At 42.2% G+C, this 25,877-nt stretch overlaps 1 protein-coding gene and 1 pseudogene across 2 annotated transcripts in view; one reads left to right on the forward strand and one right to left on the reverse strand.

Annotated features, from left to right (window-relative positions):
* The first annotated feature begins 1,343 nt into the window (after positions 1-1,343).
* On the forward strand, positions 1,344-13,301 carry LOC311137582 (annotated as a pseudogene). Its single transcript has 6 exons — positions 1,344-1,396; positions 1,695-1,824; positions 9,247-9,418; positions 9,519-9,873; positions 10,065-11,376; positions 11,691-13,301. The product of its transcript is annotated as an uncharacterized misc_RNA (transcript).
* A 7,025-nt stretch (positions 13,302-20,326) lies between these two features.
* tnni3k (TNNI3 interacting kinase) overlaps positions 20,327-25,877 on the reverse strand; it is a 52,578-nt gene continuing 47,027 nt past the window's right edge. Inside the window, exons 23-29 of the mRNA XM_084172092.1 lie at positions 25,781-25,833; positions 25,175-25,307; positions 24,940-25,049; positions 22,142-22,201; positions 21,788-21,954; positions 20,662-20,741; positions 20,327-20,471 (exon numbers count right to left, since the gene is read on the reverse strand). Of these exons, the coding sequence (XP_084028218.1) occupies positions 20,392-20,471; positions 20,662-20,741; positions 21,788-21,954; positions 22,142-22,201; positions 24,940-25,049; positions 25,175-25,307; positions 25,781-25,833 (683 nt within the window). The 3' untranslated portion in view covers positions 20,327-20,391. The remainder of the gene's footprint in view (positions 20,472-20,661; positions 20,742-21,787; positions 21,955-22,141; positions 22,202-24,939; positions 25,050-25,174; positions 25,308-25,780; positions 25,834-25,877) is intronic.

Consider the following 25,877-nt stretch of genomic DNA (forward strand, 5'->3'; position numbering starts at 1 on the left):
ACCCGTGTGTTGCGAGCCGGGCATTCGAATAGGGAAATGTTTTATCGTCTTGTTCTATGAAACAGTATCTGCATGTATTTGAGCAGAGCAGACAGTCTTCCGACCCGGAGCGCTCCGTTTATTATAAAATACTGCATCCCGAAATCATGAGCCACCTGAACGTAGGGTAGGTGCCATTCTTTTGACATTTTCTACAGATTGATGTATACTAGTGATGATAGAGGTGTTAGGGTAGTCTACAGCTGGTAATCATAGGCTACTTCTTGAGAATTGAAAATGTATAGCTTAATATTTGCGTTTGGAAAACATATACTTTTTATTAATAGGTTATTTGGCTCTTCTGTTTAGCACGGAGAAAAGCTTTGCCTTCTAATGCAACTGAGTTAAGTATGGAATATTGCCCAATATAAAAGTTGTCATGCACTTTATTGATAGTTAATGACAGTTTTAATCTGAGATTTCCTAAAACCAAATAATTGGACCACTCAGAATAGCTTGGGGTAGCAGCCTACTTTAGTGTTTAGGACGTCCCAAATGATACCCTATTCCCTACATAGTGCACTACTTCTAACCAGAGCTCTATGGATAGAGTGCCATTTGGGTCGAATCCTAAGTCTCTTGGACATGCTCGGATGACCCTATTCCTATGAAAAGTCCATACCGATGGCCTATAGCGCAGAAGAGAAAGACACGGTCACAAAAGCGTGATTGGGTTCCGTCTAATTCATACAGTAGCCTAACCAGACACTGGTAATAGAGCTGATAGCGTGAGGATACTGTTGCCCCACTGACAAACACTCTAGGAAATCAAATCTGTGTTGGAAAGAGCTGGGCAGAATTGAAGTTGAACATATCCTACTGGGCACACACTGGTTGAATCAACGTTGTTTTCACGTCATTTAAATGAAAGTACTTTGAACCAACGTGGAATAGACGTTGAATTGACGTCTGTGCCCAGTAGGATTCGTGGGTAAACCACCTGACACCATGGTAGCCTAGTTGATAAGAAAAACAACATGGAACAGTTTGTTGTTGTTGTTGTTACTAATGGTGCAGGTCACTCATTGGCCTACATTTAGGCTAGATTGTAATTAAATTCAGCAGACTTACTATTTTACATGAAGAGGTGATACAGAATGTGAATCACTACAATTCATTAGATGGGTTGTTTTCTTTAGACATATGGGCACCAGTCACAATCCAATTTACTGAAAAAGAACAAATTAGACACATTCAATTGATACAATTTGTATGATGTTTTCACAATGTTTTCTGTCATAATGTAATATACTTGATTTCTCTCTTTAGACTACTTTAAAACAGTCTGACAGACAAACACCTTAATGGATACTTCAACAACACCAGGATCAGAAGACATCTCCAGAGAGCTGGCCTGGTATGTCAAGAACACCAGTTGTTAATGCTCATCAGCAACATTCCCCTCAAAGTTTGTATTAGTTGATGATGATGTAGCTATGGTTCAGGGCGTTACCTGTGGCTTGAAGCCACACATAAGCCTTGGACTAGAGCTAATGATGATGATGGTGATGATGATTGTGGCGATTATGACAGTGTTGATGACAGAAGTGTATGGGACACAGAATGTGGTGGATATAACTATTATGATAAAATAGTAAAACTCTTCTTTTGAGGACCGTCCTGGCTGATAGTAACACTTTCTGATGTGTCACCAGGAGTGGGCGGATAGTCCCAGACAATGAGTTCAGACACAAGGTGATGCAGAGAGCCCACCGGGGACATGTGAGGGAATGCCTGGCCCAGGCCATCTTCCACAAGGTGCTGGACATGGAGATGAGAGGGGGAGTAGGGTGAAGTTGGCCCTAAATGCTGATCCTGGGTCAGTTCTGCAATCCCCCCACTAGTGGTTAAGCTTAGGATTGGGGGAGGGGAAGCTGATCCCAGATCTGTACCTAGGGGAAACTTCACCCCGGACCGGTGAGAGGGACATGGGTTCAGGAGGCCACAACATTTTAGAACATTCAGATATAGAAATATGTTTTGTAGAACATAAATACCTCTCTGACATTTAGAGAAAAGTATCATGTCAACTCTACTCATGACATTTCTGTGCTACTCGACTCATGACATAGAAATGAGTAGAGCTGACCTGATACTTATCTCTACTTGTCAGAGGCATTTCTGTTCTACATAACATATTTCTATCTGAACGTTCAGTACGTTGTGCTCTACTGAATGTGACCCTGTCCTAGTGACAATGATCCCACTGCTCTGATTGGTGGGTTGTGCCTGCCTCTGTGTAAACATTGTCCTCCTGTGTCCTTCCATCCTATCCAGTGTCTCCATCAGATCGAAATCAAGAGGTTGGAGGATTTTGCCCGGAGGGAGAGAGTGCATAAAATCAAGGTGCATCATTTGAATATAAATATTCTGTATTCCCTGTGACCGAAAGGTCGCTGGTTCTAATCCCCGAGCCGACTAGGTGAAAAATCTGTCGATGTGCCCTTGAGCAAGGCACTTAACCCTAATTGCTCCTGTAAGTCGCTCTGGATAAGAGCGTCTGCTAAATGACAAAAAAATAAAAAAAATAAAAATCAGGGAACAGGATTGCTGTAAATAGCAGATACATTCCATTACAGCTGCGCCATTGTAGATTTGAACAACAAGTTTCTCCATGAAGTTAAACACAGACTGCACATCTCGCCCACATAACTGACAACTGCAAGCAGACTGGTGGCACCATAGGTCCCAGAGTGGGGGGACAATTTTTTACCCCCTGGGGCCCGGGGGGATGAAAACCCTGTCAAACTGCTGCAACCTTATACTTGTTCATATGAATTATATTTAGACTAGATTAGGAGTGGGATTTCCTCTACCCAGACACAGAGACAACTGATAGAGTGGCTCCCAAATGGCGCAGTGGTCTAAGGCACTGCACCTCAGTGCTTAAGGATTGGGGCGGCAGGTAGCTTAGTGGTTAAGAGCGTTGTGCCAGTAACTGAAAGGTCGCTGGTTCTAATCCCCGAGCCGACTAGGTGAAAAATATGTCGATGTGCCCTTGAGCAAGGCACTTAACCCTAATTGCTCCTGTAAGTCACTCTGGATAAGAGCATCTGCTAAATGAAAAAAAACAACAACAAAAAAATATTGACGCGTCACTACAGACCCCCTGGTTCGATTCCAGGCTGTATCACAACCGGCTGTGATTGGGAGTCCCATAGGCCGGCGCACAATTGGCCCAGCGTCGTCCGGTGTAGGTCGTCATTGTAAATAAGAATTTGTTTTTATCTGACTTGCCTTGTTAAATAAAGGTTAAAAATAGACAATAGAACTCACAGGGCTGAGCTTGCTTTATGCATGTTTGCATCATGCAGGCCTATGCAACTGTAGGCCTTACAAAAAAATTTACTCACATCTGTCATCACTATTATGTTGATTGATTAATTCCAGTTAATAATTTTGGATTGAAAACGTATAGGGAGCCTAGCCAGCCCAATTTGGAATATAAACCAAATTTGATCACATTCACATTTTCTCCTGACACACAAATAGACTATAAATGCATAAAGTTACCAATTAGTTACCCTGACCAAATGGACAGGGCACATAGGCTGTATGCATCTGCTCTTATTAGTAGCCTACAGTTGATCAGACTGAAAGATAGTCTCGTTTTCATCCCATACAGCATGTCAGATCTCTAATGTTTAGGTGTAGCCTAGGCTGCTGCAACATTTATGTACTGAGTTTTTGCTTGTGTCTGTCCGGAGTGATTATGTGTTATCGTCTTTACTAAATAAATACCGGAGGAAAGTGGAAAGCCTACTTGAGCATGCGCGAAAAATTGCGCCGCGTCAACTGCTCTCTTTAATCTAACTTTTAATGGATGATGCGATGGAAGCTTTTGAATTGATTTCGACATCCCAGAAAAAGACAGTAGACAGTTCCATATGTTCAGCAAGTAAAGCATCGTAACGTGCAATTACCACTGCAAGCTCCTTGTATAGTTGCACTTGTTAGCGGAACTTTCCCTCTTGTCGTGTGCTCTAAAAGCCCATTCTTGCATGCCCAAAAATGCAGTGGTGTCGATAAGCCGCTTGAGAACATCCCTGTTTCTTCTTACTTTCTCGTTGTGTGGTGCAGTTTGAATACACAGACCTTCCTCATGATCGATGCGGCTTTTTCCCAGAAGCTTGAATCTGATGTGGGCATTTATATGCTCCCTGCTTTTGTTTTGGCGTTTAGCTGAATGATCGATGTTCTTCAGATCCCTCTTTCTCCCAAGGCTGACTTTCCAAAAAGCAGGCAATGCCAGCAATACAGGCGGCTTGATGAAAGGCTCCTTGTTAACCAGCTATACTTTTAATACCAATTGGTATTGAACACCCTCACCTTTTAATCAGCACAACCCCAATACAACACACTAGGTTTATTCGCTGATCCTAATCCTATGATTGGATGGACAACATGTCAGTTCATACTGCAAAAGCGTTGATTGGTTGGAGGTTGTCCTCCAGAAGTGGTCATAATTACCATGTAGGTCTATGGAAGTGGGTGAAGCCTACGAGCCTCCTAGGTTTTGTGTTGAAGTCAATGTACCCAGAGGAGGACAGAAGCTAGCTGTCCTCCAGCTACACCATGGTGCTACCCCAGAGAGTGCTGTTGAAGTTACTATAGACCTTAATTGCAAAACACTGTGTTTTAATCAATCATTTGGTGACATATGAATATATTTAGTATAGTTTTATCTAAAAAGGATAACTTTTTTAGTGTTTCACTATTTTTATTTTTTATGACATTTCACTGAGGAGGATGATCCTCCCCTTCCTTCTCTGAGGAGCCTCCACTGGTGCCAGGTCTTAATGGCTGAATAAATAAAGGCCTGCCCGGGTTTCCTGGCTTTGATTATTGTATTTACTAGAAGTTAGATCTCGCTTATTGTTGAAACTCGGCAAACATACATATCACAAGCATGTTGGGGCTTGTTCATTCCTTACTATGCGAAGTTGCCAAAAATACTTCAAATATCATAAAAAGCACTTGGTTAAACATAGTTAATGTGTACATGGATGTACCGAAGAGCATGTTTGAAATCCTCAAACATTCACATATGAGCTTTTAAATGTTGTAGGAAAAGTATACTTTTAAGTAACATATCCTGTGTCTTTTACACTGTATGCTTGATCCACCTAGTCTGAATGACACAGCTCTTCGCTGTGTAGTCACGTGGGTCGCGTCAACCACGCTATCATGCACCAATCATTTGAATACAAATGTTGATATTTGTTTGGCATTTTGATATTTGATACTAGGTAGCTTAAGACCCCTTGACTTTTTCCACATTTTGTTACGTTACAGCCTTATTCTAAAATTGATTAAATAAAACAATTTCCTCATCAATCTATACGCAATACCCCATAATGACAAAGTGAAAACAGTTTTTTAGAGAAAACAGAAATACCTTATTTACATAAGTATTCAGACCCTTTGCTATGAGACTCGAAATTGAGCTCAGGTGCATCCTGTTTCCATTGATCATCCTTGAGATGTTTCTACAACTTGATTGGAGACCACCTGTGGTAAATTCAATTGATTGGACATGATTTGGAAATGCACACACCTGTCTATATAAGGTCCCACAGTTGACAGTGCATGTCAGAGCAAAAACCAAGCCATGAGGTTGATGGAATTGTCCGTAGAGCTCAGAGACAGGATTGTGCCGAGGCACAGATCTGGGGAAGGGTACCAAAAAATGTCTGCAGCATTGAAGGTCCCCAAGAACACAGTGGCCTCCATCATTCTTAAATGGAATAAGTTTGGAACCACCAAGACTCTTCCTAGAACTGGCCGCCCGGCCAAACTGAGCAATCGGGGAAGAAGGGCCTTGGTCAGGAAGGTGACCAAGAACCCGATGGTCACTCTGACAGACCTCCAGAGTTCCTCTGTGGAGATGGGAGAACCTTCCAGAAAGACAACCATCTCTGCAGCCCTCCACCAATCAGGATTTTATGGTAGACGAACAGAAGCCACTCCTCAGTAAAAGGCACATGACAGCCCGCTTAGAGTTTGCCAAAAGGCACCTAAAGACTCTCAGACCATGAGAAACAATATTCTTTGGTCTGATGACACCAAGATTGAACTCTTTAGCCTGAATGCCAAGCGTCACGTCTGGAGGAAACCTGCCACCATCCCTACGGTGAAGCATGGTGGTGGCAGCATCATGCTGTGGGGATGTTTTTCAGCGGCAGGGACTGGGAGACTAGTCAGGATCGATGGAAAGATGAACGGAGCAAAGTACCGAGAGATCCTTGATGAAAACCTGCTCCAGAGCACTCAGGACCTCAGACTGGGGCGAAGGTTCACTTTCCATCAGGACAACGACCCTAAGCACAACACAGGAGTGGCTTCGGGACAAGTCTCAATGTCCTTGAGTGTCCCAGCCACAACCTGGACTTGAACCCGATCGAACATCTCTGGAGAGACCTGAAAATAGCTGTGCAGCAACGCTCCCCATCCAACCTGACAGAGCTTGAGAGGATCTGCAGAGAACAATGGGAGAAACTCGCCAAATACAGGTGTGCCAACCTTGTAGCGTCATACCCAAGAAGACTCGAGGCTGTAATCGCTGCCAAAGGTGCTTCAACAATGTACTGAGTAAAAGTTCTGAATACTTATGTAAATGTGATAGTTGAGTTTTTTGCTTTGTCATGGGGTATTTTGTGTAGATTGATGAGAGAAAAACTATTTATTCAATTTTAGAATAAGGCTGTAACGTAACAACATATGGAAAAAGTCAAGGGGTCTGAATACTATCTTTATAACAGCTACATGAATACATAACATCCATCATAGGCAGCCTTAAAGATGATGAACAAAGCATAAGTTACCTATATTTCTGTGAAATTGTTAATAGAAGCATAGTATATGCTCTGTCTACGTATCTATGGTACACTATCAAAATCATGTTAATAAGATAGTTAATCATGTTAATAAGATAGTTAATAAGATAGTTGATCATGTTAATAAGATAGTTAATCATGTCAATAAGATAGTTAATCATGTTGGTAAGATAGTTCATCATGTTAATAAGACAGTTGATCATGTTGATAAGATAGTTAATCATGTTGATAAGATAGTTAATCATGTTAATAAGACAGTTAATCATGTTGATAAGATAGTTAATCATGTTAATAAGATAGAGTTATACATGCTATTGCGTCATAAGTGGTGTAAAAGGTGCTACTGAGTGTTGCTTATGGGCTTGGGGGAAACCATCTCCTGCTGCGTGTTGGACCTGTCTGAGCTTTTCTCATTCTCCTTTACGCTTTGTAATTGTGATGAGAAATGAGATGGCTGTTGGAGTTGAGTGGTAACATGATTTTTTGGTCTCATGTGTGTTTGTATTCTAATGGTTGCCAGTATTTTTGGACTATCATTTTATAAACATAAATTCTCTCTACCGTAGGTAGTTCTTCCTCAAAATTGGTTTAACCTCTTAAGAATCTGACCCTTTTTTCTCAATTTTCACCTAAAATGACGTACCCAAATCTAACTGCCTGTAGCTCAGGACCTGAAGCAAGGATATGCATATTCTTGTTATCATTTGAAAGGAAACACTTTGAAGTTTGTGGAAATGTGAAATTAATGTAGGAGAATATAACATATTAGATCTGGTAAAAGATAATACAAACAAAAAAACATGCGTTTTTATTTTATTAAATTTTTTATCATCTTTGGAATGCAAGAGAAAGGCCACAATATAATATTGCAGTTTAGGCGCAATTTAGATTTTGGCCACTAGATGGCAGCAGTGTGTGTGCAGAATTTCAGATTGATCCAGTTAAGCATTGCAATACTGGACTATTTTCTATCAAGTCTGCCCAAATCTGCCGAATTGGTCAATTGATTCATTTTCGAGTACATAACTATAGAGAACATACAAAAATGATATGGTAATACAAAATGTACGTTTATACACTCCCAGGAATGTCATACATGATGGATCATTAGCTTATACGATAACTTTCACACATCTAGATGGCCGGGCGGGGTGGGTTTGGAGCCAGAGACAGCAGGGGTTCAAACTGTAGAACCCAGTTCCAACATTTGAATATAAAAATGGATTTTATCAAACAAAACTATGCTACATTTTATCCCTTCGGATAACAAATCAGAGCAAGATTACTGAATGTAACCACATTATTTACCTTCAGAGGTGAATGTATCAAACCAGTTGCCGTGATACGTTTTTTGTTGTTGTGCACTCTCCTCAAACAATAGCATCGTATTTTTTCACTGTAATAGCTACTGTAAATTGGACAGTGCAGTTAGATTAACAATAATTTAAGCTTTCTGCCCATATAAGACATGTCTATGTCCTGGAAAGTTTGCTGTTACTTACAACAGTCATGCTAATCACATTAGCGTACGTTAGCTCAATCGTCCCGTATACGGGACACCGATCCCGTAGTGTGATGAGGTGTGAATGACAGAGTCAGGCGCAGGAGGTAAAACACCGAAATCAAGAGTTTATTCAGTGTACAATAATGTAGCGTATATAGCGACAGAACGAAACTAACACAAAGGGAAAATCAACCTTGAGACAAGTAAAGAGTAGCTCAACCGAGCTACTCACTCCCACAATGAACAATCACTCACAAAGGACAAGGGGGCAGAGGGAACACTTATACACAGACTAATGACGGAATGAGTACCAGGTGTGTGATTGACAAAACAAGACAAGACAAGACAAATGGAGTGATGATAAATGGAGCGGTAGTGGCTAGTAAGCCGGTGACGACGAACGCCGAAACCTGCCCGAGCAAGGAGGAGGGGCAGCCTCGGCTGAATTCGTGACACGTAGAGGTTAACAAATAGTTCATTAACATTCTAAATGAACAATTTTGTACTGAATACTTAACATATTACGTTGTTTTGCTCTCCTGTGTTCCTTGTTAAGTTTATGTTATTTTGTCCAACCCAATCACAAAATCACTCAACAATTATTTAACTATACTTTCTCGTTTGTTTATCTGTATTGCTTTTTGTTTGTTTATTTCATGCATGTTGAACATCTGAATGTGATATACATTATACCATTCGCCTTCAATTGGCACGTACAGAATATTAAAATGAGTCTCTCTCTGAAATGAAGTTTATTGTCCAATCATTGGGTTTATTTTATTTTGTTGTATGGTTCCTCATGACGTTCTATTTGGATATGATGATACTATTAGTGTCGGTTGACATGTAAAGTGTATTAATTGCAAGCTTCACATCTCTGTCTCCTTCCCACGCCTAACCCAAGCCAAGTCTGTGCAGGAGAAACTAGCGGAGGCCATTTTGAAGGAGGCCCAGAGTCACTCAGAACCAGAGCTGAGTGACACAAGCACTGAGACAGAGGAAGACCCCACTGAGAAAACCCAACAACAGGACACCACTGGTGCAAGTTTCAGTCATTTGTCCTTAACACCTATGCATTATGTTTAGTGTGTAACAACATTTCATCGGTCACTCACCTCCTCACCCATTTTTTTCTCTAGGTGCGTATCCGGAGAAAATTATGGCTTTTACTCTGCAGCGTCAGATCAGTACAGAGGAGGTGAAGTGTGACTCACAGAGTGCTTCCGAGGAACAAGGAGAAGTCAGCACTGAGCTGAAGAAAGAGGAGGAAGATGATGCACCAGAGTCTGAACAGAAAACTGAAGAGGCCAGTGAGGTGACAGACAGAAGAGACAGACAGCAAAATAGAAACAGAGGCTGAAAAAACTGAGGACAGAAGGGCAGAAGATGAGACTGTGGAGCTTCAGGCAGACGAGCCAGCAAAAGCGAGTGATTCTGTAACTAGTGTAGAAGAGCAGCAGGAGGAGAAAACCACCATGGAGCCTGACAAACCACCATGGAGCCTGACAAACCACCATGGAGCCTGACAAACCACCATGGAGCCTGACAAACCACCATGGAGCCTGACAAACCACCATGGAGCCTGACAAACCACCATGGAGCCTGACAAACCACCATGGAGCCTGACAAACCACCATGGAGCCTGACATACCACCATGGAGCCTGACATACCACCATGGAGCCAGAAAAGGAGGCAGAGGAGACAAAAAGCACCAAGGACGATGAGTCGTCTGCACCAGAAGAACCAGAGAGCAAGACCGAGATAGAAACAGCTGTGACGAATGGGGCAGGGGCTGAGGTGGTTGAGAGTGAATCAGTAGAGATGAAGGCAGAGCCCACAGCAGAGTCGGAATCCCTCAGCCATAAAGATACGTCTATAACTAACAAAGACAGGCAGGGAGATGAGGAGGAGGACATGGTTGGAGGCACAGAGACAGAAGTCAAAGGAGAGAATTCAAACAGCACGTCAGAGAAAAGTGGAGATACCACTGTCTGTGCTGGGAGATGAGAAGAGTGAGGATGAGCCCGGAAGACAAACCTGAGAGTGACACAGGACAGGCTACGATGGAAGACAGATCAGAAAAATAATCTGGTAAGGATGAAGTTGGAGTAGCGACTACTACAGAGGATAAGGCAAGTGATAAGGTAGAAGATGAGATTGGCCAAACTGAAGTAGAGGAAGTAAAAGATGGAGAAAAGACTGGAGATGATAAGGAAGAGAAAAAGGAGGAGATTGAGGAAGCAAAGACTGGAGAAGTTGAAGAGAAAGTCAGTGAGGGTAAGGTAGACGAAAGTGTGAACGATGGGGAGGATAACGCAGAAGAGGGGACAGAGGGTGGAGAAAATGCTGAAGGGAACAAGGCAGAGGAGGGAGAAACAGATGAAGGAAATAAGGCAGAGGGAGAAACAGATGAAGAAATAAGGCAGCAGAAGTAGAAGATATGGTGGAGAGTGAAGAGAAGGTTGGGCAGGCAGAAAAGGAAGAAAATGTTGGAGAAGAAATTGTGAACGAGGGCAAGCTAGAAAGTGGGGAAATGGTTGAAGAAGATAAAGCAGATGAAGGAGAAGACAAGGCAACAACTGATGTCAAAGATAATGCGGATGAGAAAGATGAATCTGACAAAGAGAGTGACTCAGCTCCAATTGCTGGAGACAGCACTGAGGCCAGAGAGACCCTAGTCAACAGGGAAGAAACAGAGAGAAAATACTGTGAGGTAGATGCTTAGAATGGAGAGACAGCTGCAGACTCTACGGCTCAGAGTGAAACCTCAAGAGAGGAGATAGAGTCCACAAGCCAAGACACCAAAGGTAAGAACGATACAGAAGTAGAGGACAGGGCTGATGAAAAGGACATGGAGGCAGAAACAAAGACGGATGAACTAGACAAGGTGGAGACAGAGGAAAATGCTGAAGACCAGGAGGAGGCAAGTGACAAGTGAAGACAGCAAAGTAGATCAGGATGCAGACACCGAGGACAAAGAATCTAAGGCAGAGGAAGTGTCTCCCGAGTGGCGCAGTGGTCTATCGCAGTGCTAGCTGTGCCACTAGAGATCCTGGTTCGAATCCAGGCTCTGTCGTAGCTGGCCGTGACCGGGAGACCCATGGGGCGGCGCGCAATTGGCCCAGCGTCGTCCAGGGTAGGGGAGGGAATGGCCAGCAGGGATGTAGCTCAGTTGATAGAGCATGGCGTTTGCAACGCCAGGGTTGTGGGTTCGATTCCCACAGGGGGTATGAAAAAAAAAGAATGTATGCACTAACTAACTGTAAGTCGCTCTGGATAAGAGCGTCTGCTAAATGACGTAAATGTAAAGGAAGCTAACAGAGATAGCCCTGCTGGTTCACATGTAGGAGACCCAGAGCCAGTAAACACTGGGGTTAAATCCAAAGAGAAGGCTACGTTAGAGAATGCTGAGAAGGAGACTGAGAATCTCAAGGAATCTGAGGAGTCTCAAGAGCAATCTGAACAAAAAACTCAGTCAAAGGACGGAATTGACGATTATATACTTGAGAGTGAAGATAAAGACCCAGGTACAAACACAGAGAACTTGGATGAAGGCAAAGAGAAAGTAGACAATGATAAGACAGAGGTGACTGTTGTTTCTGCAGAGTCACAAGCTCAAGCTTCAGAACCCAGAGCTATGGATTTAGAAGATACTACAGAGACTGAATCAGATCTGAAGGAAAAATAACCTAAAAGGTACGACGACTCCACAGAAAGGGCAAGCAAGCCATCTGAAGAAGGAGCCAGCATTGTGCTCAAACCTCAGTCAGAAACACCACAAAAAGAAAGCATTGCATCTGGTAAAGAAGCTAATGTACTTGAGGAAGGAAGTGTTACTGATGAGGAACATGCTGTAACTCTAGATACCTTGGAGAAAGAAAATAGGGTTATTGTAACTAACTGGGTGAACGTACATCAATCCTCAAAGTTCTTCGAGACATTCATAGACCCTCCAGATTACCTTACTTCTGATAATACAATCAGTGAGTCTAATTCGAATGTCAGGTCTATAGAGTCAGCACACGTGACCGAGCTTTCTATACCAGAGAGTCCTACCAAAACGATAAAGACACCGGACCCGAAACCGGACGATCACTATACCAACGCTTTGGAGAGGAGCGCAGCCGATGAAGGCAGAGGTGACACCATTGTTGAGAGTGCAGTTAATGAACTTAAAGAGTCAGGCTCAACAACAAAAGATGAAAATGAGTCAAACGGTAATAACAAGGTGGAAGTGATCCAATCAGATCTCAGGAGTACTCACTCAAGAGAAGATGAACCCAGTGAAACAGGGCCAACCAAAGACTTTCTGGAGCCGAAAAAAGAAACAGAAGTCACTGTCTTTACACTGTCTATTGAACCTGAACACAGCAGCGGAGAAGCCACAGCCGGGCCAGAGGAGAAGGGTCAACGTTCTTCAGAGGAGCTTAAAGAAACGACAGGGATGTCTGAGGCTAACAAGGATCTGAAAGACATTTCCAAAACTGACGTTGAAAGCATTCAGTGCTCTAACCATTTAGCTTCCAGTGGCAGGCCTGAAAATATCAGTGAGAATTCAGCAGAGACTGAAGAAACCAAAGACAAGTCGGGGTTGGATGAGCAACAAAGAACAGTGGAAGAGATAACAGCCCCGACAACACTTTCCAAAAATGGAGATGAAACACAGGAGCAGTCTGAGAGTTCAGAGATTCACTCTGAATCTGAGCCTACTGTCACAACGTCAAGAGAACCAGAAGACATTAAAGATACGAAGGAACCGAGTGAGGAAGAGGCTGCAGAGGTTACAGAAAGCAGGAGTGGAGACAACAAAGATCTACAGCTGATTGACCAGCTGAGCACCTTCTCAGTGGAAGACTCTTCACTGTTTGTCCACACCTCGTACCCTCTGTTGACAACTGCACTGACTGACAGTAACTGTTAGAAAGCAACAGCTTGGCACAAGGGTAAGTTGCACAGTTGTTCCATTTCTAAATATCTGAGATTTGTTGATATCTGAAAAAGAAAGTAAGATAACACATACAGTGCCTTCAGAAAGTATTCACACCCTTTGACTTATTCCACATACGTGTTAGAATCAGTTTTGGCAACGGTTTTGGATAAGTCTCTAAGAGCTTTGCACGCCTGGATTGTACAATATTTGTACATTATTCTTTTTTAAATTCTTCAAGATCTGTCAAGTTGGTTGTTGATCATTGCTAGACAGCCATTTTCAAGTCTTGACATAGATTTTCAAAAAGATTTACGTCAAAGCTAACTCGACCATTCAGGAACATTCAATGTCGTCTTGGTAAGCAACTCCAGTGTGTATATGGCCTTGTGTTTTAGGTGAATTTGTCTCTCAGTGTCTGTTGGAAAGCAGACTGAACCAGGTTTTCCTCCAGGATTTTTCCTGTGCTTAGCTTAATTCTGTTTCTTTTTATCCTAAAAAAACTCCATAGTCCTTGCCAATGACAGGTATACCCATAACATGATGCAGCCACCACCATGCTTGAAAATACAGTATGAAGGGTGGTACTTAGTGATGTGTTGAGTTGGATTTGCCCCAAACATAACGCTTTGTTTTTCAGGAGTACATTTCTTTGCCACATTTTTTGCAGTTTTACTTTAGTGCCTTATTGCAAACAGGATGCATGTTTTGGAATATTTGTATTCTGTACAAGCTTCCTTCTTTTCACTCTGTTATTAAGGTTAGTATTGTGGAGTAACTACAATGTTGTTGATCCATCCTCAGTTTTCTCCTATCACAGCCATTAAACTCTGTAACTGTTTTAAAGTCACCATTGGCCTCATGGTGAAATCCCTGAATGGTTTCCTTCCCCTCCGGCAACTGAGTTAGGAAGGACGCCTGTATCTTTGTAGTGACTGGGTGTATTGATACACCATCCAATGTGTAATTAATACATTCACCATGCTCAAAGTGATATTATATGTCTACTTTTTTATTTTTTACCTATCTACCAATAGGTGTACTTCTTTGTGAGGCATTTGAAAACCTCCCTGGTCTTTGTGGTTGAATTTGTGTTTGAAATTCACTGCTCGACTGAGGGACGTTACAGATAATGGTATGTGTGGGTACAGAGATGAGGTAGTCATTCAAAAATTATGTTAAACACTATTATTGCACACAGAGTGAGTCCATGCAACTTATGTGACTTGTTAAGCAAATATTTACTCCTGAACTTATTTAAGCTTGCCATAACAAAGGGGTTGAATACTTATTGACTCAAGACATTTCAACTTTTCATTTTTATTTAATTTGTAATATGGGGTATTGTGTGTGTAGGCCACTGGCACACAATCTCAATTTAATCCATTTTAAATTCATACTGAAAAGTCAAGGGGTGGGAATACTTTCTGAAGGCACTGTAAGCCTATTATTTTGAATGAAGTTTGCTCTATCTATTTTACAGCACTTGAGATAATCAGATGACTGCAGGATGACCTGGAAGGACATTCTTTGTGATCACATTCTTTCCAGAGTCACATTCTCATTGGATGATATTGCTGTAACGGTTCTCATGAGATTATACCGCTGTAACAGTTTCTCCACAATTGTGAATACATTTTTATGTTTACTAAGATATTTAATGGTTGACCCTTTTTACCAACAAAGGCTAGGTCATGAAAATGAGTGTTTTCATAAAGGTTTTGATAGTAGCATATATGTTTGCAGCCTTCCGTTTTATAGGGGACCTCTATGCGGACGACACCATTTTGTATACATCTGGCCTTGTGTTAACAAACCTCCAAACGAGCTTCAACGCCATACAACACTCCTCCCGTAGCCTCCAACTGCTCTTAAATACTAGTAAAACTAAATGAATGCTCTTCAACCTAACGCTGCTTGCATCCGCCCACCCGACTAGAATCACTACTCTCGGCGGGTCTGACCTAGAGTATGTGGACAACTACAAATACCTAGGTGTCTGGTTAGACTGTAAACTCTCCTTCCAGACTCACATTAAGCATCTCCAATCAAAAGTTAGATGTAGAATCGCCTTCCTATTTCACAACAAAGCCTCCTTCACTCATGCTGCCAAACATGCCCTCGTAAAACTGACTATCCTACCGATCCTTGACTTCGGCGATGTCATTTACAAAATAGCCTCCAACACTCTACTCAGCAAATTGGATGTAGTCTATCACAGTGCCATCCGTTTTGTCACCAAAGCCCCCTATACTACCCACCATTGTGACCTGTACGCTCTTGTTGGCTGGCCCTCACTACATATTCGTCGCCAAACCCACTGGCTCCAGGTCATCTATAAATCACTGCTAGGCAAATCCCCGTCTTAACTTAGCTCACTGGTCACCATAGCAACACCCACCTGTAGTCTGCGCTCCAGCAGGTATATCTCACTGGTCATCCCCAAAGCCAAAACCTCCTTTGGCCGCCATTCCTTCTAGTTCTCTGCTGCCAATGACTGGAACGAACTACAAAAATCTCTGAAGCTGGAGACTATCTCCCTCACTATTATCTCCCTCACTAACTTTAAGCGTCAGTTGTCAGAGCAGTTTACCGATCAATGCACCTGCACACAGCCATTCTGAAATTAGCCCATCCAACTACCTCATCCCCATATTGTTATTTATTTTGCTAATTTGCACCCCAGTATCTCTATTTGCACATCATCTTTTGCACATCTATCATTCCAGTGTTAATACGAAATAGTAACTATTTTGCACTATGGCCTATTTATTGCCTTACCTCCATAATTTACTACATTCGCACACACTGTATATATATATATTTTGTTGTATTTTTGACTTTATGTTTTGTTTACTCCATATGTAACTCTGTGTTGTTGTTTTTATCGCACAGCTTTGCTTTATCTTGGCCAGGTCGCAGTTGTAAATGAGAACTTGTTCTCAACTGGCTTACCTGGTTAAATAAAGGTGAAATAAATTAATAAATAAAGGGGACAAACAGTGATGCCTTGTCTGCTGGAGGTATCAAGCACAGTCTGTCACCAGCCCCCCTGTAAACAGATACCCCTCCACTCACGCTGTAGAAATAATTAAATAATTAATAGTTGTTCAGCCTCGTGCAGGTCAGCTTGCCCCCAAAAAACCTTAACACACTTCGCAGGGCACATCTGTGTGATGATTGGTTTGGAAAAAAATTAAAAATAAACACTTCAAGCCACCCCTGACTTAAGAGCCAATTTATTCTTGATCCGAAAATGTGGTCGGAGGCCCCGTATGGATGGTGTGATGAAATCGCGTAGCCTCTGGAGGCACACAGAGGCCAAATTGAGCTCCGTACCGCATCGCGGTGTGCCTCTCAGATTTTGTAACAATGCGGAGAGCTCCGTATAGTTCCGAATTGACATGATTGGCTGATGGTGGGTGAGGGCGGGAGGTCCTGTATAAACACAAACTCACTTCCTTGACAACTTCCTTCACAACAGCGCTGTGCTGCTCGGCGAAGCGCAAGAACTATGAATACCCTGACTTCTGCAGAGGCCATATCACCTTAAATGCTGCATGGCCAAGGTGGACGTCGGATTGACCATGCAGCGCCTTTAAAGCACAACATTTTTGTGTTGATCACAGAGACCTTATTGGATGATAGTTTTGCACAGGAGAGAAAATACATTGGTTTACACAAGCTAGGTTTCCATCCAATTGGCGACAGATTTTCCTGCGAATATTCAATATGCAGATTTTCCCACCAGAGATGTTTCCATCAAATTGACTTGTTGCGGATAAAAGGCTGTGCGTGATGACGTAGTGCACATAAAAATATATTTTGCAGTTAAATTCCCATGTACCTAATAAAAAATAGAAGTTAAATGGGTTTCCATCACAATTTCAACTATTCTGATGGTTTTGCCACAACAATATTTGCATCATATAGCGAATGTGCCCACTCTGGCCTTGGCACATGCGCCAACAGCTCGCAGATACCTTGTAGGAAGGCTACCTACATGATTATTATGGATGAGTGCAAGATTATTTTTATTTGTCAAACGGCAGCCAAGCATTGATCATCATGTCACCAGAATAAGACCCTCGATATTTATTGGAAAGGAACATCAAGCTCACGACCGTGCACATTCACCAACCTGAGATGTTCATCATAACTTATTTAATCTGTAGCTTAATAAACTCCATGCTTTCCCGAGTTGTAGTGGGAGGACCACGCAACATGTGACATCATCGCGTGACTCCAAGCGTACTTTGATACAATGGTTATTATGTCATAAAGATGTTTCCACTGCCATTTCTCGCATAATACATTTTATCAACACAAAAAGATCCCACCTTGTCTAGCGTATTTTGTTTTGTCAACGTTTGGAAAGTTTACCGACAAATTAGTTGTTTCCATCAGGCCTGTTGTGACATTTTTTTATACTCGCATAAAAAGGTTGCGAAGGAAACCTGGTTACAGACGTAATTACACAGACAATGTTCTTTATTTATACTGAACAAAAATATTAAAGCAACATGCAACAATTTCAAAGATTCTACTGAGTTACAGTTCATATAAGGAAATCAGTCAATTGAAATAAATTCATTAGGCCCTAATCTATGGATTTCACATGATGGGGAATACAGATATGCATCTGTTGGTCACAGATACCTTTAAAAAAAAAGTAGGGGCGTGGATCAGAAAACCAGTCAGTATATGGTGTGACCACCATTTGCCTCATGCAGCGCAATACATCTCCTTCGCATAGAGTTGATCAGGTTGTTGATTGTGGCCTGTGGAATGTTGTCCCACACCACTTCAATGGCTGTGTGAAGTCGCTGGATATTGGCGGGAACTGGAACACGCTGTCGTACACATCGATCCAGAGCATCCCAAACATGCTCAATGGGTGACATGTCTGGTGAGTATGCAGGGCATGGAAGAACTGGGACATTTTCAACTTCCAGGAATTGTGTACAGATCCTTGCAACATGGGGCCATGCATTATCATGCTGAAACGTGGTGATGGCGGCGGATGAATGGCACGACAATGGGCCTCAGGATCTCGTCACGGTATCTCTGTGCATTCAAATTGCCATCGATAAAATGCAATTGTGTTCGTTGTCCGTAGCTTATGCCTGCCCATACCATAACCCCACCACCACCATTAGGCACTCCGTTAACAACGTTGACATCAGCAAACTGCTCGCCCACACAACGCCATACACGTGGTCTGCAATTTTGAGGCCTTTTGGACGTACTGACAAATTCTCTAAAAACGACATTGGAGGTGGCTTATGGTACAGAAATTAACAATCAATTCTCTGGCAACTGCTCTGGTGTACATACCTGCAGTCAGCATGCCAATTGCACGCTCCCTCAAAACTTGAGACATCTGTGGCATTGTGTGGTGTGACAAAACTGCACATTTTAGCATGGCCTTTTATTGTCCCCAGCACAAGGTGCACCTGTGTACTGATCTGATCATGCTGTTTAATCAGCTTCTTGATATGTCACACCTGTCAGGTGGATGGATTATTTTAGCAAAGGAGAAATGCTCACTAACAGAGTGAGAAATAAGCGTTTTGTGTGTATAGAACATTTTTGGGATCTTTTATTCAGCTCATGAAACTTGGAACCAACACTTTACATGTTGCGTTTATAGTTTTGCTCAACGTATATTCAGAAAGAAGATTTGAGATAGATTTCCGTATTTTACATTGTGATAACTTTTGTGATAAAGTTCTACAACTTTATATGACTATCTAATGTCAGAAATTGTATCTCTGCAATTGTGACGAGGTGTGAATGAAGGAGTCAGGCGCAGGAGGTAAAATACCGAAGTCCAGAGTTTAATCCGTTTACATAAATCAAACGCCCAAAGCGTCAAACTAAACTATACAAGTGAAAAATCCACCTTGGCAATAACACAGTGAAATGTAGCTCAACCGAGCTACACGCTCTCACAACAAAACAATCACTCACAAAGACAAGGGGAACAGAGGGAACACTTATACACATACTAATTAGGGGAATGAGCACCAGGTGTGTGTGATTGACAAGACATGACAAGTGGAGTGATGAGAATGGGATCGGCAGTAGCTAGTACTCCGGTGACGACGAACGCCGAAGCTTGCCCGAACCAGGAGGGGGGGCAGCGTCGGCGGAAGTCGTGACAGCAATTCCATGCAATTTCAACCATCTCAGTTCCAGTCAGTTAAGGAATCACATTTTATTCCTTTGGAGGATTTTTAAATCCAATTGAAATGGACATGCATTGAAATATAATTCACCCAATGCATTTGAAAACATTGTATGTCATACATAGAACATACAACAAATAGCTACATAACTACACATACAGTAATAACAGTTGGTGAAATTATGAAATGTCCTAGGTAGGAAACAGTTTGTGTCAAAAAATATGTTGCTGCACACACTTTTAAGGCTGTGTTTACACAGATATCCCAATTCTGATATTTTATCCACCAATTGGTCTTTTGACCAATCATATCAGATATTTTGCCAATGATTGGACAAAAAAATCTGAATTTGCCTGCCTGTGTAAACGCAGCCTAATACCTCTACTTCTAAATATTCTTGGATAATTGATTTCTTCATATGCCATTCATTATGAATCATGTATTTTGTTTTGTTTGGTTAGGATGCATCTTGTTTATCACTGTCAAATCCAATAGAATGAAACTCAATGATTTCTCTTATTTTATTGAAAATAAAAAGCACAAATTGCCTAAGCATTCTGACGCTTAAATATGTTTTTACTGAATAGACTATACAGGTGGTATACTATGAAACATTCTCAAAAACCCCAAAATGCCTCTTATCTGAAGAATATTTACAAGATATAAAAACCACAAAAATCTACTCAAACAGTTCAACACCATAAACACAGAACATGGTAAATAGCTTTAGGAAATACACATAACGATATAGCTTATACTTTTTTTTTTAACCCAAAGTGAACACTCAAGACTAGATCAACCAATATGTCTATGTGATAAACTTAGAAATAAGGTTATGGCTTTATGACCTACAATAATAGTGCATAGTGGAGCTGGAAGACTTCCCATGTGCGTTAGTTGCTGTCCTCGAAGCTGCCGTTGCTGCAGCAGTTGGAGTGGAAGCGCATGGTGCTCATAGGGTCTGACACGTACCCTGAAGGAGATAGGACACAGAGGTCAGGGGTTAGGGGTTAGGGGTGATCCACAGCCTGTTCCTTTCCCAACACACACCAACACCAGCTTTGATGTACATTCTACCCAACTGGCTGTAATCCATTTCAAATGATGAAGTTCTATAATACCGGTAAAGGCTTGATGAGTATCTTCATTAATATGCTTTTTACCATTTCGGTCAATAGGTGGAAACTGCATATTCCTCCTCAGTTCGTCCAGAGACGGACCTTGGGAACCACGTCGTCCCTCGCTGAAAATAAAACATACATGAGCTGTTATAAGGTTGAATATAGTGATTCTGTTTACATAAACAACTACTACATAATACGACAATCTGCATCAAATAGTACAGACACATTTTGTATAATGATCTCATTAAATAATTAAAAATTGAAGAGGCGGAGTTAGATGAGGCAGGTGTAAACACATCTCTGATGTCCTCTGATGAATCTAGCATGACCCCCTGTGTAACAGCCCAGGACCTAATAACCACACTCTCTCACTTTTACATCTAGTATAAACAAAATGGATGAAACATTCGATTAACTGCCAGTCTGCCAGGACATTTCTAACCGACAGACACTTCAGCAGTAGAGAACACACACACACAGATCTAACTCCAGTTACTGTGTCCCTGGAGACCGTTGCCAGGCTCACTCTCTACTCCCTTTTCTCTCCAACCACACACTCACACATACTCACACATACACACACACACACAGATACACACACACTCACACATACACACTCACACATACACACTCACACACAGGCTTACAGGGCTGGTCACCAGTGGAGTCTTTAGTCCTTAGTCAGAATGCCATGTATGTTTTATTGCATTTGCTTGCCTTTGTTTTCCCTGACTCGTATCCGGGCAACTACACCTCTAACTGTTGCAGTAAAGCGTCTCTAGTGTTGTACACGTTATTGCTCAAACAGTGGGTCAAGGCGGGTGCTATCGCTGCAACAAAGCACACATTTACAGGCCCAGACATGATGTCCATGGAATTCCTACTAGTACTGGCCTTCACACTCAACTTGGTTATGCTTAGCAATCCAGTTTATAGGGCACAGAGCACAGAAACAGAGGTCAACGTGCCCTAATAGAAAATATAAACTTTTCAAACAGTGAAACTCTCTAATCCACTCTCTCGGTATTGTGGTCATCTGTGTGTGGAGAAGACTATATGATACACTAGCCTGGTCCAAGATCAGTTTGTGCTGTGTAGACAACTCCTATGGTCATTATCAACACCAGGCAACGCCAGATGTGGGACCAGGCTAGTGATGCCCTACCTCTGAGTCCAGACTGCGTAGGCACGGGCGTTGAGGGCGTACTCCAGTTCAAAGCGGGAGCGGAGGGCGGCCACGTGACTCCGACCAGGACTGCCCCTCGCCAGGCAGTCAGAGGAGCCAGCGGGGGACAGGGACCCGCTGCTGTTACTGGAAGCCGGGGACATCAACTGTGGATCACACACATACACACACACACACACACGTATGACATTATCATCAACAAGTATCACATGGACAGACAGGAAAGCCATAAGCTAGGAATCTGTGAACTTCTGAAAATGTAAGCAGCATTTTATATTTATATGTTTATTCCCACCATTGTGTAGATTCACATGCTATAGAAAAACACCATACCTCCACATTGCATAGGCATTCCTCTAGTGTGGCCAGCACCTCAGAGAACTCAGGTCTATCCTGATTCAGAGGAGATAAAATAGCATTATTTTACCTCTAAACACTAAACATAAAAAAGACACACACACACAGCTGTGCTTTCTCGGTCTGTCTGTCTGTGTGGTCATGTGGATCTACCCACGCATGAATCAAAGGTGAACTCTGCTTCAAAAGCAGCCTTTCCATTCTACTTCACTGTAAGACAACAAACACAGAGCCATATCCTACTTCACTGTAAGAGGACAAACACAGAGTCATATCCTACTTCACTGTAAGAGAACAAACACAGAGCCATATCCTACTTCACTGTAAGAGAACAAACACAGAGCCATATCCTACTTCACTGTAAGACAACAAACACAGAGCCATATCCTACTTCACTGTAAGAGAACAAACACAGAGCCATATCCTACTTCACTGTAAGAGAACAAACACAGAGCCATATCCTACTTCACTGTAAGAGAACAAACACAGAGACAGATCCTACTTCACTGTAAGAAGACAAACACAGAGCCATATCCTACTTCACTGTAAGAGAACAAACACAGAGCCAGATCCTACTTCACTGTAAGAGAACAAACACAGAGCCATATCCTACTTCACTGTAAGAGAACAAACACAGAGCCATATCCTACTTCACTGTAAGAGAACAAACACAGAGCCAGATCCTACTTCACTGTAAGAGAACAAACACAGAGCCAGATCCTACTTCACTGTAAGAGAACAAACACAGAGCCATATCCTACTTCACTGTAAGAGAACAAACACAGAGCCATATCCTACTTCACTGTAAGAGGACAAACACAGAGTCATATCCTACTTCACTGTAAGAGGACAAACACAGAGCCATATCCTACTTCACTGTAAGAGGACAAACACAGAGACAGATCCTACTTCACTGTAAGAGAACAAACACAGAGCCAGATCCTACTTCACTGTAAGAAGACAAACACAGAGCCAGATCCTACTTCACTGTAAGAGGACAAACACAGAGCCAGATCCTACGTCACTGTAAGAGGACAAACACAGAGCCATATCCTACTTCACTGTAAGAGGACAAACACAGAGACAGATCCTACTTCACTGTAAGAGGACAAACACAGAGACAGATCCTACTTCACTGTAAGAGGACAAACACAGAGCCAGAGTAGACCTACTCACTAATACATTGGTCATGGTCTGTGTGCTGTTTTCATTTAACATTCCCAGGAAGTATCTGAATTGTGCTTCTTGGGAGCGTCTATTATTAAAATGTACAAAATTCTACAACCTTCTCAACAGCTAAGAGGTTTCAAATCTATATTGATAATAATCATCTTAGATTGCAACATTCATTCACATCTTTCTAGATTTTAAACATGAAAGTCAGATAGTCTGTGGAAACCTATAACTGTTGGGACCATGTGTACATGGTAACCTATAGGTGCATGTGGATTCTGACCCCAGCGGGAACTTAAATGAAAACACTCAGCCTTGACACGGTTTCAGATTGGGTAGACTGTGGCTGTGTGGAGTCATGCAACAACCCAGCACCTTGGGAATACGGTTCCATTCAATATAGGTTTAATTATACGCTCCAAGACCCCAGTGCTAGCATCTGACCTCAGCGTTGACTCTGGTGTAAACACCTCTACAGGTCTACACAAGTACAGTGAACTTAGCTCACATGAACTTAGCATAGTTAGCACATGGACATAGCTCACATGGACATGAACTAGCAACGCGCATGCCCTGCCCACCTGAGGATCTGTCTTTTTCAGCCATCTATTTCCTGTGTTTGAGGGGTGCAAAATCCACTTGTGACTTAAATCTATCTGAATTGATTGCTTTCATTTTACTCCTTCGACTCTTTCGTACTATTGCTCGTTTTTCCCCGTTAACGTTATGACCTCCGGAATGTTTGTAATCACCTGTCAAACACACCACGGTAATGGCTGAAATGGGCTCAATGAAATACAGTACATTGTCTTTCCATTAAGTCTATAAGAACGATAGAGCTTTGTCTGGGATTTAATGCATCGTCTCGACACTAACGTCACAAGAAAAATAGATAACTTTATTTTCATGTGTGTTCATGTTTTGGGAATTTTTAAAAGTAATAATTTAATACAGTTGAAATGTATACAAATAAGTTGCGCTGAAATGAAAGCAACTTCCGAAAATGAACATTCGGATTATAGTGATATGTCTGATCTCGCAAACAATGTAAAGTATGTTTAGATGGGTGTAATCTAGAGCCAAGCGTGTTGATTTAGAATCCGAGGGTATCCTGCTATTGACACACTTGATGAATTATGAAAGAGAACGTGACAACAACAATAATTAATGTGGCAGTCTAGACAGCACAGGTGAGCGCAGGTAGGGTAGACAGAGAAAGTGTTTGGCGGTTGCAGCCCTGTTCCACCCCTTTATGTTAATTTATTCATACGTAGCACTTAGCTCACATCAGCCGTATCATACTTACTTAGCACATGAACTTAGCTCACATGAATTTAGCTCATATGAACTTAGCATATGTAGCACTCAGCTCACATGAACGTAGCATCCTTAGCACATGAACTTAGCACATTAACTTAGCTCATATGAACTTAGCATACGTAGCACTTAGCTCACATGAACGTAGCATACCTAGCACATGAACTTAGCTCATATGAACTTAGCTCATATGAACTTAGCATACATAGCACTTAGCTCATATGTTTAGGGGTCTTTTACGCTCTAAGGAATCAAGGGGCTATCTATTGTAGGAGGACACTGACCTCTGGACAGACATTCCAGCCCCTCATTAGCATGGCAGAGATGGGTTTGGGTATGGAGTAGCCAATAGGAGGCCGGATGTGGTGGTAGGCCATGTCTGCAGCTGCTGCAGCTTTGATGAGGAGAGGGAGAATCCAACATATGTGACATGCTTGAAACAATTCAATACTCACTCATTGATTCACATTCTCCCAAAACAGTATCAGATTGGTGTGTTTGTATTCATGCAGGGATTACCAGGTTTCAGGTGGGCAAAGGGGATCTCTCCAGTGAGCAGCTCCCACAGACACAGGGCATAGCTGAACATGTCTGCCTTGACAGTATAGCGGGTACACTGGGTGAATATCTCTGGGGCCATCCAGCGCAGGTTCTGTACACCAACACAAGAGTCCAATTAGCAACGCAAAACACTCTGGCTACCATGGACAAATGGTTCCTCAGCGAAGGCTTCACCCCAGGGAGCATAATGCACACACACACGCACACGTGTTTAATTAACCTTGTGGGGACACACAATTTATAACCATTCAAAATACTATTTTCCCTAACCCTAATCCCAAAACCTAACCTTAACCCTAAACCTAATTATAACCCTACCTTAACCCTAAACCCCCTAGAAATAGCATTTGACCTTGTGGGGACAAATGTTGTTGTTTGTTTACTATTTTTGTGGGGACTTCTGGTCCCAACAAGTATAGTTAAACACATCCACATCCACGCACACGCACACGCACACACACACACACACACACACACACACACACACACACACACACACACACACACACACACACACACACACACACACACACACAGTACGGTGACCCAGGAAGTTGGACTAACCCCTGGCTGCTTGGTCATATTGTCCACAACCTCGGATAACAGAAATCTGGATTCTAAAGAGGAAATAAAAGGGTTTCAAGATTCTAATAATGAGGTT

This window comes from Coregonus lavaretus (assembly GCF_964263955.1).
Source record: "Coregonus lavaretus genome assembly, chromosome: 11".
Classification (NCBI taxonomy): Eukaryota; Metazoa; Chordata; class Actinopteri; order Salmoniformes; family Salmonidae; genus Coregonus; species Coregonus lavaretus.